The sequence below is a fragment of the Myotis nattereri genome (genome assembly GCF_964212035.1).
Source record: "Myotis nattereri genome assembly, chromosome: 10".
NCBI lineage: Eukaryota > Metazoa > Chordata > Mammalia > Chiroptera > Vespertilionidae > Myotis > Myotis nattereri.
The window spans coordinates 54,565,943-54,584,070 of NC_138085.1; the positions used below are offsets into that span (position 1 = coordinate 54,565,943).

Below are 18,128 nucleotides of genomic sequence, written 5' to 3' on the forward strand. Positions count from 1 at the left end.
CAGCATTTTGTTGATTTGAACTTTGTCTCCCTTGATAAATACTAGTTTCTGAAGTAGCTGAGGATGAAACTTGTTTACTTCAGGTAGTTTCTCAGAAGGGTAGCCTCTATGAGTGATTATATGAAAGTTGGGTCAGGATTTTTCTTGGGCAAGAAGAGGAAAACCATTCCCAGCCTCCAGCCTTTGCAAAAGTTGTCAGTGTCTAGTCAGGGCTGTGAAGGAACTTGTAGCAGTGAGAAAACTCTTTTGACCTGATAATTCAAGTGGGAAGATAAAATATAACTCCCTAGGAAAATAGAGGATAGGGATATTTTAATTTTATAAAATTTCAATAAAACATTCTAGAAGGCTTAAGTTTTGTACTTCAGAAACTACCATTTACTAAAATAATGTTTAGACATATTTTGAGATTTTCTGTGTCAGCAGAAAAGTATTTTGATATCTTGTTGTTTATCTTTTCAAAAGAGGTTCATTCAGGTAACTAAATGGTCCCTACTTGTAAATTTAGGTAGTTTCCCCATCTGTCTGCGAAGAACAGATCTTTATTTGGCAATATTCCAGTATTTCACTTTTTTATTATATCTGCCATTGTAAAGAATTCAGGAATTTTCATTAAGCAGAGACTTTCTGCCTAGGACTTTGTTGTAGGTGGTTTGAGGAATATAGAAGCAAAAGCAAAATTTAGATACACATTCTCATCTCCACGTTACTTTTTGTTTATTTTACAGCAAGTTGAGTCCCTGATAGTATTCACTCCTTTCTCCAACAGCTGATTAATACATAGTTATCTGTCAAATGCTCATTTGTGCACTTCCCGCTATATCTTTTCAATACAGTTTCACTGAAACATTGTATTTTTAAGACAAATTGAATGAAAAAAAGATTATTGGCAGTTTATTTAGAAATCTTTGATTTTAAAAAGTTATTTGTATATGTATACTGTACTTGTCTTATTAACAGATACACACTTACACACACACATGCAACTGAGATATAAATATTTGCTAATGAATGTGGTGTCTAGCTGTTAACAAAGCTATTTAAGTACCCATAACATTTTACTTAGTGAATTTTATTGTTGTGTTTGGGTGCCTGACAGCTAGCTGCAGTTGCCCCTCACCATTCTAGTATTTACTCTCTGACTCTAGCTGGAAATCCAGCCCCAAAAGGCGGGTGGCTGTGGACAGACAGCCTTGACAGTGAGTCCCCTTTACTCTCTTCCCTCACTTGGTGCTTGTCCCCAAGGCACCACTTTCTTCTCAGCCACACTCTTTGTGTTCTCCTACTGAAGCTACTAACTCAACTCCATATTACTTGCCTGTTACTTTCAGTTCTCTGGTTTCTAGTATATCTATTTCTAGTTTCTAGTTTATTTCTTTAACCAACACTTAGAATACTACCTAACACATGGTAGGCATTATTTTAAGTTCTTTATAGTAACTTATCCTACATAATAAAAGCCTAATATGCTAAGTGTCTGGTTGTCCGTTCAACCAATCAAAGTGTAATATGCTAATGATATGCTAAGGCTGCTCAACCACTTGCTATGACGTGCACTGACCACCAGGGGGCAAACAGTCCACCGGTTGACCAGTCGCTATGATATGCACTGACCACCAGGGGGCAGACACTCCGACCAGTAGATTAGCTTGCTGCTGGGGGTCTGACCAATCAGGACTGAGTATGATGGTCTGGACACTCCCTGGAGCCCTCCCGTGGTCCCTCCCTGGCTGGCCAACATCCTGCATCCCTCCCTGGCCCCAATCGTGTACTGGTGGGGTCCCTCGGCCTGGCCTGCACCCTCTTGCAATCCATGACCCCTCAGGGGACGTTGGAGAGCTGGTTTCAGTCCAATCCCGCAGGCCAGGCCGAGGGACCCCACTGGTGCAAGAATTCATGCCCCAGGCCTCTAGTTTACTATAAAATACACTGGATACTATTATTTTTATTTTACAATTGAGGTACAGTAATTAACATACTTGCCAAGCTCACACAGCTAGTTAGTAGAGCTTAGTTTTGAACCCAGGTTGTCCTTTTTGTCGCTCAAGTCTGTCTTTCTAACCACTGTGCTATGCTGCCTTAGTCTGTGTATCCATGGGGATATGTTGATTATATCATGTGATTTCAGGTATTTTAATTGTTTGCCTATCCTGGGGGGATCTATGCCATATTACCTTGCTCTGGTTTGCTCCTCAATTAGGAAGAACCTATGCAGGGGGAAAAATTAAATATTGCCTTTTTTCCTTTCTTCCTCAGCCAATTACATAGACTACTGGAAGGAGAGGGAATTATTTATTCTCCTAGAAGGTTTTGTAAAATATACTCTTCCATTCAGTTCTGAGAGGCCTCCCTCTCCTCAATGTGAATAGCCCATTTGATAATTTTTGTGGTAATAAGCCATTAAATATAGTATAAGCTGTATTTATTGGATGGGTTAGGATATAAAGGAATTAAGAACCTATAAACTACAAATTTCTTTGAAGTAAATTGTAAAACTTGCAGCTATTTGAACTGAGAATGCCAATTGCATATGGTTTACTCAGAAGGGGACACTTTATATTCATTAGAAAATTTCGATTCAAAAAAAATGCTTAATATGGTCAAATTTTTGTTTTCTGATCTTCTATTGAATGGATAAAGCCAGTGTTTACACTGAATATGATAAATGTTTTGCTTCCTCTGATCAAATTTACATTCATAGATAGAGCTGTTATAAGAAAAATTCTCCCATAAAATTCCAATATGCTGTTAAAGTGGATTTTGGTTATATCTTATTTATATCACATGAAAGTCAGTTGCTTAATCTTTGTCATGTAAATTATAAATGTCTTTCCTAGGTATTTTTTGTCTTAAATGTTCTTTAAAAATGTATCTGGCTGAATAATTGCCTATCACAATATAATCTACAGAGTTGAAATATTTTTTTCAACTTTAAATGCAACACTAGGTGCCTCCAACTGAATGTAATAAGTAATAGAAAGTAAATGTCATCCGTGCATTTAGTTGATTAACTGTCATTCATTTATGATTGTACAACTTCTTCGTACAACATAATGGTCATAGTAGTACAGTAACAATACATTTTTAGTGGCATTATCAGCATTGGTAAAATTAGTTATTTTATCTAAAGCTGTGTAAACAGGGTTATTTCTTGTGTGTGTTTAGATAACTGAATAAAAATGACTTAGTATTTGGTCCCAGTGTGACTTAAAGCACATTGATGCAGAAAAATGAAACCATTACAAAAGAAATAAGGAACCAAAGCCAAGTAACCTTGGTGTGGGGTTCCTAGAAAGTCAAGGAGATTTTTTTGCCCTTGAATGTACTTTATCATTTTATTTGTTCTAGTATTTCCTCAAAGTTGTGATTTCATTGAAAGGTTCTTTAGAAGTAAAATGTTTTCCCAAGGCATTTGTGCAACATTGAGTTCTTTGTTATATAGAAGTTTGCATATTAGAGAATTAAGAATCTGGGAAATAATTTTCATACTCTGATCAGTCATTTCAAGGATACTTTGACCCTGAATTATAAAAAGTAAATTGTCTTTGAGATGACAAGTTTAGAGCATTTTATTTAGTTTCTTTTTTTTCTTTTTATTTCCCCCCCTTCTTTAGTCCTTGCTCAATAATGAATCCAAAAAATAAACAAACCAAAAAAACGACCTTGAAAAGAATTTCTCTTTTTAAAGTAATTACTAGAGGCCTTAATCATTTTCTTTTTCTTCAGACAGTGTGATGGTAGGGGAGTACCTAATTGAGTACCTAATTGAGTAATTGTTAGAATGTATAGTTCTCATTACACTTTGACTATATTTCATGTTATCAGGCCTAATGAAAATTTCAAACCAGTTTCTAGTAATATCAAACATTTATATAACATTTTATAGTTTTAAAAGTATGTTTATTGTATTTTCTCATATTATTTTCACAATTAGTCCCCTGAAATAGGTTGAGTATTATTCTCATTTTAGAGGACCGGGATCAAGGACTTGAAGAATTTTCGCAACATGTTGTAAATAGTGGAGGTAATATTAGAACTCAGAAACTGTCCTAGACCAGTGCCCTTTCCATTAGATTCAAATGCTTATAAAATTTGGGGAAGTCTCTTTTGGGTAGGTTGGTAGGAAATCTGAAATTAGTTTTTAGAAATAGAGAGAGAACTGTTCTGAAGACTTGCTTTTGGTTCTTAGAGACAGAACTGATTCTGCTAAATTCGTTAGAGCTGAATCTATAATGCACAAGGTTCTTAGAGGAGAACAGTTGCACATCCCTGGGAGTTGGGCAGAAGCAAGCTGTCTCTCCCGTATACTTAGTTTAGGGATAATTTGGGTATTTGGGCTTTATCCTCTTAGGACTTTTAAAGCAAGATGGTCCAGTTGGGAGGAGATAATGGCAAATCTGCTGAGGACACTGGTTGCTGTCTCTGTCTTTTCTTGACACTGCTGCTGGGGAGTTGGAAGGAAAGTTGCCACCCTCTCTGAGAGTAGTTTCCTCTTGTCATCTGTTAAACAGAGTCAATTCAGTTTGCTTTAAGAACCTGTAGATGATTATTCATATCCACTGAACTTGCCTCCAGTTACGTGAATATTTTCTATACTGCAGTTTTATGCCTTCCTTAGTAAGGCGTTGTAAGAATAGGTATGTGGTGTTTATTTTCAGGATGAATCCTTGATGTATTTGGTGTCTAATGGTGCATTAACATCTTGCTAATACAGGACTGACTCAGTCAGCGATGACACCCTTATCTTTACTTTGGAGTTTACTAATTGGAGGAGACTTCCTCCAGCTGTTGAAAAGAAGCTCTCTACTCGTGTCTCAAACTCCTCGTGGGCTCTACAGCAACATATTGGTAAGAAAGTACAATTTTTAGAGACACATGACTATGTTTTCTTCTCTTCTCTAGTTATATTGTAATTTTAAGTAATGAGAGTTGTCGGAGAATATATTAAGTAGGGCATCATTTGCATTTTCTTTATGTGGAGAAAGGATGGGACTGGGAGGGGGATGATAGTAATTTCCTTCAACAAAAATCATATCTGATTTTATAAGGTTAGCCTAAGGGGCATATAAAGAAAAGGAGGTATTTACTGATATTTTTATTTAATGATATCCTTTTAACTTTAGTAAGGATTATGTAAACAAAATGAGTCCTAAAAATCTTGTTAGTGAATGTTTAGTTTGTTAGAAAAATGCTAAACTTAATTTTCTTTTCCAGGATGTGTTTGTATTTGTGTTCTCTCTTAAGTATTTTATCATTTCTAAAAGGAAGTATTACCATCCTTTATTTCTACCTGTACTTACTGAATGTATGCTGATGTGTTGGTATAAGTATGGAGGTGAGCTGGGTGAAAATTCTGTGAATTGATTGATATTTTATTTTATTTATTTACTTTTAAAAATATTTTATTGATTTTTTACAGAGAGGAAGGGAGAGGGATAGAGAATTAGAAACATTGATGAGAGAGAAACATCGATCAGCTGCCTCCTGCACACTCCCTACTGGGGATGTGCCCGCAACCAAGGTACATGCCCTTGACTGGAATCGAACCCGGGACCCTTGAGTCCGCAGGCCGACGCTCTATCCACTGAGCCAAACCGGTTAGGGCTGATTGATATTTTATATGACTGTTTTAAAACAAATTCTCAATTTACTCTCAAATCGATATTTTATGACTGTTTTAAAATAACTTCTCAACTTACTCTAGCTTATTAAAAAGTTTTTAAGTCCTGGCTAGTGTGGCTCAGTTGGGCACCATTCTGTGCACTGAGAGGTTACTGGTTCGATTCCCGATGAGGCCACATGCCCAGGTTATGGGCTCGATCCACAGTAGGAGGCATGCAGAAGGCAGCTGATCCATGTTACACACTCACATTGATGATTCTCTCTTCTCCTTTCCTCTCTCTCTAAAAATCAATATAATATTCTTTTAAAAAAAGTTTACAAGCTAATTAAAACAATTACAGAGCATGTAGTAGGAGATTTTATACAAGGAAACCAGTTTAAACATAATATATGCAAAATATTCCTATTTTGTATTTAGATTTATTTTACTTTAACTTCATTTTGTTAACCAGATTATGTATCTTAAGTTAAGAAAATTATTTCTTCACTGCTATTTTTACATGAAATGTAACTACATAAAACATGTTGAATAGGTTTTTAACAAGTGAACTTATGCATATGTAGAAATGTCTTATTTCTCAGATAATTACATTTAAGTAAATTTTCTCAATCAAAAACAGACATTCAGGAAAATATGCTCTTGAACTGAGATATATTCAAACTGTTGGAGAGGTTTCTGTGGAAGAAAAAAGTAATCTGGATTCTCTGAGCCTTCTAGTACAGAGTTTTTAAAATGGTAATGTTGGAAAACTCACTGGCATGCAATTCTTAATGTTGAGAATTGCATGTGCTTTTACTAATTATGTATCTTCAGCAGTAGAGAACAGTTATCCATCCAGAACAGATAGACTATGGGCAATGGACTTGGGAACAAAAAATCAAAAGAGGAAGCATATGCCAAATGGGAAAATTACTGCAGCTTATCAGTAAAGATATGCGAGCGTTTACTCCGAAGACTTTAACATGCAGCAAGTTTGTCCAGATGAAGGTCAAAATTGTGTATGAGTACATTACCCTGCAATAGACTGGCTCCACCAAGGGCTTCTTATTTAGGCACTAGGTAGAGCTTGTGTAAGGTAATAGTCATCATCTTAGATCATTTGAATGTTGGCAGGAGGGCAGGCCAGAGATGCATGGTTGTGGGAGGTATAGATAGTGGGTATGTGTGATGTATGTGCAGTTCTGTGCTATTGTAAAGTTGGCATTAATAAGCATGATGCATTAAGAATTGGGTTTATTTTGATCATTGTTTTGATTTTAATAAAACTTCCTATAACAAGTATCCTATTTGGGATTGTTCTTCTGTCAGTACATACAACCAAATGAACAAAATTGGAGAATTCTATATAAGAATGAAAAGTTAAAGGTTGCCTGTCTGCTAGTAGATCTATAGATAAATTTGATTTAACATAATTAAAAATGATTTGGTCAGAAAAGTAACTTAAAAGTACAGCATGATTTCAGACATAATTTTCTAACTATGATTAGTATCACACTCCAAGAAGAAAGAGATTTATTTAATAAATTGAAATCTGGTTTTAACAGGTTTTCATGAAAGTGTGTTTTACCTACAGCTTCTGGGCTTTTTCATACTCTAAATGCAGGGCATGGCTCCATCTTCTCAGCCTCGTGGCAACACATCTGGGAATGCTCTTCATCACTGAAACTTTCACAGGAATTTTGTGTGATTTGAAATACCACATAGATGATTATAAAATTCCCTTATTCACTGGCATAATAAACTAAGATGGCAGTGATGGGCATATTATTATCTGTGTTAATAATCTACAGATGAAAGACTGCTTCAGTTCAAATGAATATGGTTTAGACCTCCAATTGTTCATTAGGCCAGTGATCTATTGTGCTCATGGAGGGGCGGGGAGATCAAAATGGTGCAATTAAAGTTAGGGCCAAAATCTGAAATAACTATGCTATTTCCTTTTTTAAAAAATAATAATAATAATTATTATTATTATTAAGTGGAAAGATCTCTTAAAAGTTTCAGTGGCTTAGAAGATGTTAGAGAATTATTTTAGGTTTGATCACAGTTTAAAGAACCTTAGACTTAAAGTCAAATCACTTGATTCTGGTATCAGATTTGTTGATTGACAGTGTCAACATGGGCGGGTCACTTAAGCTTTCCATAACAAATGTGTACTGGTCCAATTTGGCTTGATTGCAAATGATTAAGCTTCCACACATATATTAGCATAAACAAACAAATAGTTTATTTAGCTTTAAAGGGAGGGTTACCGTGATGCAGTCAGGTGACCTGGAAAGGCTTATCAGCACTGCAGAAAGCTGTGGGGCAGCAGAGGAGCTCCCCTCAGACAGCCCAAGGAGTTTGTAAGCGAGCATAGTCTGTCAAAATGGAGAAGCTGGAGAAGCACTAAGGATCCCTTATCCCTGAGTGAGCAGCTCTCTGGGCCACACAGCCACCTTTTATCTTTATTCTGGCTGTGTACAAGGGATCTACATTAATAAGAACATGCAGAATGAAGAGATAGATGTCAATTTAACAGCCAACCTCACTTTTACCCATGCACTTGTCAGTTCCTCTGTCAGTCTCATCAATCTGTGCCCATGGCATGCTCAGTGTTTGCAGCCAACATACTTCTTTCCCCACCAGGGACATTTATGACATTTGTGATTTAGGACCAATTATTGTTCTTGATCTCATTGGGTAAAGAGACTTACTTTTTTGTCAGGGGTGGGGAATGTCCGGCCTGCAGGCCATATAAGGCCTGTGAAATCATTTGGTCTGGCCCTGCCAAAGCATTAGGGTGAGTTAATTGAATGTTTGACCAAATATAGCAGGCTAATTTTCAAGTGGATAATTTTGTATGTCCCTTGAATGATGTTATAAATATCCAAGTGGCCCTAGGGCCTAGGCAGAGAAAAGGTTCCCCACCCTAGTAATAGGTAATAATTGAACATAGTTAACCTACTTGAAATTGAACCTGCTTACTCCTTTGGAAAACTAGGTGGGGGTGGTAGTTGCAGTTTGGGTATGCTCCTCATATGTACTCTTGCTAATTCCTCCAGTGCTCCCTTCACCAGTGTTTTCCCATTTTAGGAGTGAGAGTGATGATTCTTCCTTTAAGTTTACAGAACGGGGTAAAGTTTAAATGAGATAAAGACACGAAAACGCTGGAAATAAATATGTTATATATTATAGATTACCAGTATGTAGTCTGATTTATAATGGGGAGTCTATGACTCATGGTTTAAGAAAATACTCATCTTTTTTTAGCTTAGGTTTATGTACAAAATCAGATAATCGTTTTACATTTCTTTTTTTTTTTTTTTTATTTTATTGCTTAAAGTATTACAAAGGGTATTACATATGTGTCCATTTTATCACCCCGCCCTAGACAGTCCCCTAGCCTCCCCTATCCCCCAGTGTCTTATGTCCATTGGTTATGCTTATATGCATGCATACAAGTCCTTTAGTTGATCTCTTACCCCCCTACCTCCTGCCCCCCAACCCTCCCCTGCCTTCCTGCTGCAGTTTGACAATCTGTTTGAGGCTGCTCTGCCTCTGTATCTATTATTGTTCAAAAGTTTATAATGGTCTCTATTATCCATGAATGAGTGAGATCATGTGGTATTTTTCCTTCATTGACTGGCTTATTTCACTTAGCATAATGCTCTCCAGTTCCATCCATGACGTTGCAAATGGTAAGAGTTCCTTCCTTTTTACAGCAGCATAGTATTCCATCGTGTAGATGTACCACAGTTTTCTAATCCATTCATCTACTGATGGGCACTTAGGCTGTTTCCAGATCTTAGCTATGGTGAATTGTGCTGCTATGAACATAGGGGTGCATATATCCTTTCTGATTGGTGTTTCTGGTTTCTTGGGATATATTCCTAGAAGTGGGATCACAGGGTCAAATGGGAGTTCCATTTTCAGTTTTTTAAGGAAACTCCATACTGTCTTCCATAGTGGCTGCACCAGTCTGCATTCCCACCAGCAGTGCACAAGTGATCCTTTTTCTCCACATCCTCTCCAGCACTTGTCGTTTGTTGATTTGTTGATGATAGCCAGTCTGACAGGTGTGAGATGATACCTCATTGTAGTTTTGATTTGCATCTCTCGGATGATTAGTGACTTTGAGCATGTTTTCATATGTCTCTTGGCTTTCTGAATGTCCTCTTTTGAAAGGTGTCTATTTAGGTCCTTTGCCCACTTTTTGATTGGATTGTTTATCTTCCTTTTGTTGAGTTGTATGAGTTCCCTATAAATTTTGGAGATTAGGCCCTTATCAGATATGACATTGGCAAATATGTTTTCCCACACAGTGGGTTTTCTTGTTGTTTTGTTGATGGTTTCTTTTGCTGTGCAGAAGCTTTTTATTTTGATGAAGTCCCATTTGTTTATTTTCTCTTTAGTTTCAAGTGCCCTAGGAGCTGTGTCAGTGAAGAAATTGCTTCGGCATATGTCTGAGATTTTGTTGCCTTTGGATTCTTCTAGAATTTTTATGGTTTCCTGTCGTACATTTAAGTCCTTTATCCATTTTGAGTTTATTTTTGTGTATGGTGTAAGTTGGTGGTCTAGTTTCATTTTCTTGCATATATCTGTCCAATTTTCCCAACACCATTTATTGAAGAGACTATCTTGGCTCCATTGTATGTTCTTGCCTCCTTTGTCAAATATTAATTGAGCATATTGGTTCGGGCCGATTTCTGGGCTCTCTATTCTATTCCATTGATCTATATGCCTATTCTTGTGCCAGTACCAGGCAGTTTTGAGAACAGTGGCTTTGTAATACAACTTGATATCTGGTATTGAGATCCCACCTACTTTGTTCTTTTTCAGGATTGCTGCAGCTATTCGGGGTCTTTTTTTATTCCAGATGAATTTTTGGAGAGTTCGTTCTAGATCTCTGAAGTATGCCGTTGGTATTTTAATGGGAAGTGCGTTGAATTTATAGATTGCTTTAGGTAGTATGGACATTTTAATGATGTTGATTCTACCAATCCAGGAACACGGTATGTTCTTCCATCTGTTTATGTCTTCCTCTATATCTTTTTTCAACGTCCTGTAGTTTTCTGAGTAGAGGTCTTTTACCTCTTTAGTTAAGTTGATTCCTAGGTAGCTTAATTTTTTTGGTGCAATGGTAAACGGGATTGCTTTTATAATCTCTCTTTCTGAAAGTTCACTACTGGTGTATAGAAATGCCTCAGATTTCTTGGGGTTAATTTTGTATCCTGCTACATTGCCAAATTCATGTATTAAGTCTAGTAGCTTTTGGATGGAGTCTCTGGGGTTTTGTATGTATAGTGTCATGTCGTCTGCAAATAAGGACAGTTTTACTTCCTCTTTTCCAATTTGGATGCCTTTTATTTCTTCTTCTTGCCGAATTGCAATGGCTAACACTTCCAGTACTATGTTGAACAGGAGTGGTGAGAGGGGGCATCCCTGTCTTGTTCCTGTTCTTAGGGGAAATGGTGTTAGTTTTTGCCCATTGAGTATGATGTTGGCTGTGGGCCTGTCATATATGGCTTTTATTATGTTGAGGTATGATCCTTCTACTCCCACCTTGCTGAGAGTTTTTATCAAAAATGGGTGTTGAATTTTGTCAGATGCTTTTTCTGCATCAATTGATATGACCATGTGGTTTTTTTCTTTCAGTTTGTTTATGTGATGTATCACGTTTATTGATTTGCGGATATTGTACCATCCTTGCATCCCTGGGATAAATCCTACTTGGTCATGGTGTATGATCTTTCTGATGTACTGCTGGATCCGATTTGCTAAGATTTTGTTGAGGATTTTGGCATCTATGTTCATGAGGGATATTGGCCTGTAGTTCTCTTTCATTGTGTTGTCTTTACCTGGTTTTGGTATTAGGGTGATGCTGGCTTCATAGAATGAGCTTGGAAGTGTTCCTTCCTCTTGAATTTTTTGTAGTAGTCTGAGGAGGATAGGTTTTAGTTCTTCCTTGAATGTTTGGTAAAACTCCCCTGTGAAGCCGTCTGGTCCTGGGCTTTTGTTTGATGGAAGCTTTTTGATGACTGCTTCAATTTCTTCCATAGTTATTGGCCTGTTGAGATTTTTAGATTCTTCCTGATTGAGTTTTGGAATGTTGTATTTTTCTAGGAATTTGTCCATTTCCTCCAGGTTGTCTAGTTTATTGGAGTAGAGCAGTCCATAGTATTTTTTAATGATCATTTGTATTTCTGTGGGGTCTGTTGTTATTTCGCCTCTATCGTTTCTGATTTTGTTTATTTGGGTCCTCTCTCTTTGCTTCTTGGTGAGTCTGGCTAGAGGTTTGTCAATCTTGTTTATCCTTTCAAAGAACCAGCTCTTGGTTTCATTGATTTTCTGTATTGTTTTTTTGGTCTCTATGTCATTTATTTCTGCTCTAATCTTTATTATTTCCTTCCTTCTGCTCACTCTGGGGTTTTCTTGTTGCTCTCTTTCTAATTCTTTGAGTTGTAGAGTTAGATGATTTACTACCATGTTTTCTTGTTTTTTGAGATAGGCCTGTAGAGCTATAAACTTCCCTCTCAAGACTGCTTTCATTTTGTCCCATAGGTTTTGGATTGTTGTGTTTTCATTGTCATTAGTTTCCAGAATGTTTTTAATTTCTTCTTTGATCTCATTGGTAACCCAATCAATATTTAATAGCATGCTATTCAGCTTCCAGGTGTTTGAGTATTTTTGGTTGTTTTTATTGTAGTTTATTTCTAATATTATGCCATCGTGGTCTGTGAAGATGCTTTTTATGATTTCAATCTTCTTGAATTTGGGGATACTTTGCTTGTGACCCAATATATGGTCTATTTTTGAATATGTCTTATGAGCATTTGAGTAGAATGTATATTCCCTGGCTTTGGGGTGGAGTGTTCTGAAGATGTCTATTAAGTCCATCTGATCTAGTGAGTCATTTAGGATTGCTGTATCTTTGCTGATTGTTTGTCTAGAGGGCTTATCCAGTGCTGTCAGTGGTGTATTAAAGTCCCCTACTATGATTGTATTGTTGTCGATCTCTCCTTTGATATCTTCCAGGAGTTTTTTTATGAATTTGGGTGCTCCTGCATTGGGTGCATATATGTTTACCAGAGTTATATCTTCTTGTTGTATTGATCCCTTTAGTATTATGAAGTGGCCTTCCTTATCTCTTGTTATGGCCTTCACTTTGAGGTCTATTTTGTCCGATATAAGTATTGCTACCCCAGCTTTCTTTTCCTTTCCATTTGCCTGAAAGATATTTTTCCATCCTTTCACTTTCAGTCTGTGTGAGTCCCTTCTAATGAGGTGGGTTTCTTGTAGACAGCAGATGTATGGGTCATGTTTTTTTATCCATTCAGCCACTCGATGTCTTTTGTTTGGAGCATTTAGTCCGTTTACGTTTAAAGTTATTATTGAAAGGTACTTGTTTGTAGCCATTTCTGTTTTTGTGTGGCTGTTTTCTTTCTGAGCTTTTTATTTCTTATTTTTATACCAGTCCCTTTAGCATTCCTTGCATTGCTGGCTTGGTGGTGATAAACTCCCTTAGCCTTTTTTTGTCTGTGAAGCTTCTTATTTCCCCTTCAAGTTTGAATGATAGCCTTGCTGGATAGAGTATTCTTGGATTCAGTCCTTTGCTTTGCATCACTTTGTAAATTTCAGTCCATTCTTTTCTGGCCTGATGTGTTTCTGTTGAGAAATCATTTGACAATCTAATGGGAGAGCCCTTGTATGTAACTTTCCGTCTTTCTCTTGCAGCCTGTAAGATTCTCTCTTTGTCCTGAACATTTGCCATGGTAATTATGATGTGTCTTGGTGTGGGTCTTTTCGGGTTCACCTTGTTTGGGACTCTCTGGGCATGTGTGACTTTTTTCTTCCCCACCTCAGGGAAGTTTTCTGATATTATTTCTTCTAATAGGTTTTCTAATCCTTGTTCATCCTTTTGTTGTTCTGGTACTCCTATTATTCGTATGTTGTTTCGTTTCATGTTGTCCCAAAGCTCCCTTAGGCTCTCCTCCTGTCTTTTAATTTTTTTCTCCAATTGCAGTACATTTTGGGTGTGTTTTGCTTCCTTGTCTTCTAATTCACTAATTCGGTCCTCCGCTTCTCCTAGTCTACTGTTGATACTTTCAATGGAGTTTTTCATTGCAGCTATATCACTCTTCATTTCTTCTTGGGTCTTACTTAAGTTGTTGATTTTTTCATCTGTTTCTTCTAGCTTCTTCCATATGTTATCGATTTTTTCATCTGTTTCGTCTTGCTTCTTGCAGAGGTTGTCGATTTTTTCCTCCATCCGGTTTATGCACTCTAGGACCCTTATTCTGAATTCTTTTTCTGTCATGTTGCATGCCTCTGTATTACTTAGCTGCTTTTCTGGAGAGTCCTCCTTCTCTTTCCTTTGGGGGTTTCTTTGTCTACCCATGTTTGATCTCACTGACATATCTAGACGTTGAGTCGTTCAGTGGTTGCTCCCTTGGTGGCAGTGACTCCTTGATCTGTGGTTGCTCTTCGGGCGGTTGCGGTAGCAGCTGCTCTTCAGTTGGCAGCAGCTCCTCTGGTGGGTTCTGTTCACAGCTGTGGTGGCTCTTCTGGCTGGTGGGCGAGGTTTCACGTATAGCTGCTGTTCCTCGGCAGAGGGTGTGTTGCTCAGGAGGTTGCTGTTGCTTGGACCTGCTTTCCTGGGGAGTTCTGCTCTTCTCGGCTGCAAACTGTCTCACCAGCTGAGCAATTTCGCCAATTCGGTGTGGGTGTTACTAGTTTCAGCTGCTGACTCCATTTGCTCCGGGACACGACCTGGGACGCGTCTGCCTATATCGCCGCCATCTTCCGTCCTCCCTCATCGATGTTTCTAACTCTCTATCCCACTCCCTTCCTCTCTGAGTGTCACAATGGCTTCATACTCTCAGGTGTTCAATTTGTGAGATGTTCAGCCTCTCTTTTCATTGATGCTCAGCCTATTCAGATCACCTCCAAGACCGATGTCGGTGCTTGAGGGGTGGTCGCCCCAAATTCCGGACGAGCCCCCAAATGTAAGGTCCCAAGACCCCCGGTGAGTCCGACGGAGGGGGCGACGACCCCAAGTCAAACGCGGAGACCGAAACTTGATGCAAAAGCAAGAGGATTTTTATTACAAGCGCGGCGCAGGGGCTCTCAGGCAGACAGACAGCAACACAAGGGAAGCGCTGGCTGACTGGAGCCCGTTTTACATTTCTTATTTGGCGATTTGAAACACTGTGGTTTAAGGAGTTTCCCAGACTTTAGTAAATTAAACTAAACTCAAACCAATAAGCTTAAAGTAAATTGTAAGATGATGGATTAACTTTAGTGGTTTAGAAGATACTGAAGATGTTAGAGAATTAGTATGTTCTAGGCCCTATGAGGATTTATAGTTTATGGAACCCTTGACTTGGAGTCAGACCAGCTGGTCTGGTATCAGCTGGACTCTTGATACTATTTGTCCTTGTTGCTGTGATCCTGGTCTGCTAATCATTGCTACAGTTCATGGGGATTTATACAAGATTTCTTGGATTAATAAAAGGCGCTACATATTTTTTCACATAAAACCACTAGCTATTTTTAGTATTCTCCATGTCTGTGGACATTTTCTGTAGTGAACACTTTTCATCATGGAAAATGAAACTATTGTATAATTCTTAATTAAGTGCATGTGGACTATCCTTTAATTGGTAATTAGCCTTTGTGCAGTGGTTTTAGTATGTGTGCATTCACACTCGTGCTTTGGGATCAGACGTACTTGAATTTGAATCCTAGGTCTACCACATGCTAGATGTATGACCTTTGGAAAGTTACTTAAACCTCTGTCTTCTTATTTCTGTAACATAGGGTAATGAAGATTAAAAGAGAATGTGTGTGAAGTGTATGGGCATATGGCATGGTAGGCACTTTTCTCTCTGTGTCAATTTTGAAATTTCATTCTATGTCACGGACAAGAAGAGGAAAACTTTTGTAAGCTACACATTTATTCACTTAATGTGCTAAGTCTGGATGGAGACCATTTGCAAAGAGAGTAAAAAAGGGATGTAACGTTTGTTGCTGTGAGCTATCATTTTTAAGGTTAGTTCATTCGTTTTTTAAGCACCAACTTGTATTGCCAGATCTTTAGAATTTGAACGTTTAATTTTATGTGGCCCTGGGTATTGGCTTTGCATGTGTGGCCAGCAACTGGAGAGAGAGGAACCAGGTGAAGACTGTAAAACAGAGTTTATTGTGGTCATCCTGGCCCAAGCAGTCTTTCAAAAGTAAGTCTGAGTAACATATCACTTCTCTTTTACCACATAGAGATGAGAGAAAAAAGGCATTTACCTTAATGTTTAAAAGTTTTTCATCTTCCTTGTTTGGTTTGTTTCTCCAGGTGCTGTTCCATCCCTGAGCCACCTTTGTCGTTTGGAAATTCGGTCCAGTCTAAAACCAGAACACCTACGATCTGATTATTTTATTTGTCAGTTGCCACTTCCCAGAAGCCTACATAATTACCTGCTCTATGCAGAGGTCCTGAGGATGAACGAAGTTCCTGAACTGACAGTTATTCAAGATGGAGAAATCAGCGAAGCTACTTAACACTTAATCTGTCTTACTCTGAAAACCACCAAGACTTAAGAGGCATAGAGTACAACGTCTTCATGATTTTAGAGGCACAAAAGATGATTTTTGTTTGAGTGGTTGGTTGTTTGAGTGGGTGGTATTAGTTCAATGCAACGAGGGCCTTCCTAGTAAAAAATATTATAAACCCGACTTACAGTACTTTATTACAGTTTCATCACCAGTAAATTTAATTTGTGATATTCATTTATCTAACCAGATGGTGCTTCTAGTGCTAAACATGGCATATTTCCACCTATGATTCTGTGTTTATGTAGGGCTATCAGCTTAGAATGGAAAGAATTAAAACTTCACTGGAAGTGTACACACAGTGGTGGAATTTATTGTTATTATTTTATTTGAGGTTGAACATCTCATATTTATAAAAGAATTATCTTATATTTCATTCTTATCTCTTCAGTCACTTTTGTGAAGAATTGTTATTGGTTTCTCACAGGTAAACTCAGGAAAGAAAAAAAAATGTAGAAAATGAATCATTTTGCTCTTGTTGTTTTTTTTTCTTTTCTTTTTCAGTTCCTTGATAGTCTCTTTGCCTAAAAAAGACTCTCTTTCTGCAAAGGCAAGAACAGACCTAACCTCAGTTAAAAAAATTAGGTTGTTATTGGGATAAATAGGCATTTTGTCACACTTAAAATACTAATCAGGAGGCTGGGAGGGCAGAAAGGTATGTATTGCTATGTCACTTAGTATCACATACAAACATTCAAGCTCCACTCAGCCTCCAAATCAGAGGGCAGCTTTGATCCTATGAAGCAATGATTGCCAATTCTATTAATATTATAGTACTTTTCTTTTTTATTATCTACATTGGTTGTCAAATAGTCCGTGAAATTTGGACCTTAGAGTCCTAGGTTAATGAGACACCGCCTCATTGATTTTACAGTTGCTCAGTCTGTATCTAGAGTTAGAGAGGACTGAATACTGGATCAAGTGAGCTATGATAAGAAACTCTGGGGACCAACTTTGAGAGAAAGGTTATGAAAGCATTACTGTCATGATAGACAACTAGATGGGATCCAAAGGAGGTTAAACCTGTGTCCTGTTAGGATCCTGTGGCTTAAAATAGATGGGAATGGATCAGTGGGTCCGTCTCTGATGGTCCTTTGCTGTTTGATAAAAGCAGCAATGAAGGCAGGCCAAGTGATGGAGGCATTGTTAATGTCCAGAGGACCGAATGATGGAGGCATTGTTAATATCCAGCCTGAACTCAGCGCTAGTTAGAACTATAGTTGCTGCCTGTGGAGTGGAGATAGAGTTTGAATGTGTGTGTACAGGCAAAAATAGGGTGGATATGGAAAACCAGGTGGAAATTCTGATACTTAATTTAATAAATTCCAAGAATGTATGTACTATGTAGTATTTTTAAAGTGTTGTCTTAATCTTTATTTTTCCAAACTCTTAAGTCTCTGATTTTTAGTATAACCAGTTTTTTCTTAGGGCTAAATGTACATAAAATGTTTACATTTGAGGGTGAGTCTTTTCATGTGTTTTTGTTCATGTTCAAATATGTAATAAAAATTCAACTCTTTATAACTTATCATTGAGCTCATATTCTTAAAAGTCTGAAAATTAATATTTCAGAGACATTTAAAGCCCTTGGTATTAAATGATTTTACTCACTGTGTATAATATCTTTCAGACAATTTTATAATAAAATATTTATGAGTTTTATGACCTATAGCAAGGAGTCAGTGAGAAATCCGAAAGTACCTAATGGTGGGTTAGTTAGAGTTACAGTTTCTGATCAAAATGAGGTATCTAGTTAGTGTGATGCTTAGGCTCTGCCTTGCAGGCACAGTGCTTCAATACTGTTTAACATGGTGAGCCTAATGAGGAACCCCATGCAATAGTTCTCTAATGGGGGTACATATTACCAGAGCAGGACACAGGTCAGCTGTAATGACAGTTGCCAAGAGTTCACACTTCC

At 37.6% G+C, this 18,128-nt stretch overlaps 1 protein-coding gene across 1 annotated transcript in view; it reads left to right on the forward strand.

The window, feature by feature from the left end:
- The window catches only part of ASB3 (ankyrin repeat and SOCS box containing 3), an 89,513-nt gene extending 71,776 nt beyond the window's left edge, over nucleotides 1–17,737 (forward strand). The window contains exons 9-10 of the mRNA XM_081100695.1: nucleotides 4,715–4,848; nucleotides 15,954–17,737. Coding sequence (XP_080956821.1) covers nucleotides 4,715–4,848; nucleotides 15,954–16,159 — 340 coding nt within the window. The 3' untranslated portion in view covers nucleotides 16,160–17,737. The remainder of the gene's footprint in view (nucleotides 1–4,714; nucleotides 4,849–15,953) is intronic.
- Nucleotides 17,738–18,128: the final 391 nt, after the last annotated feature.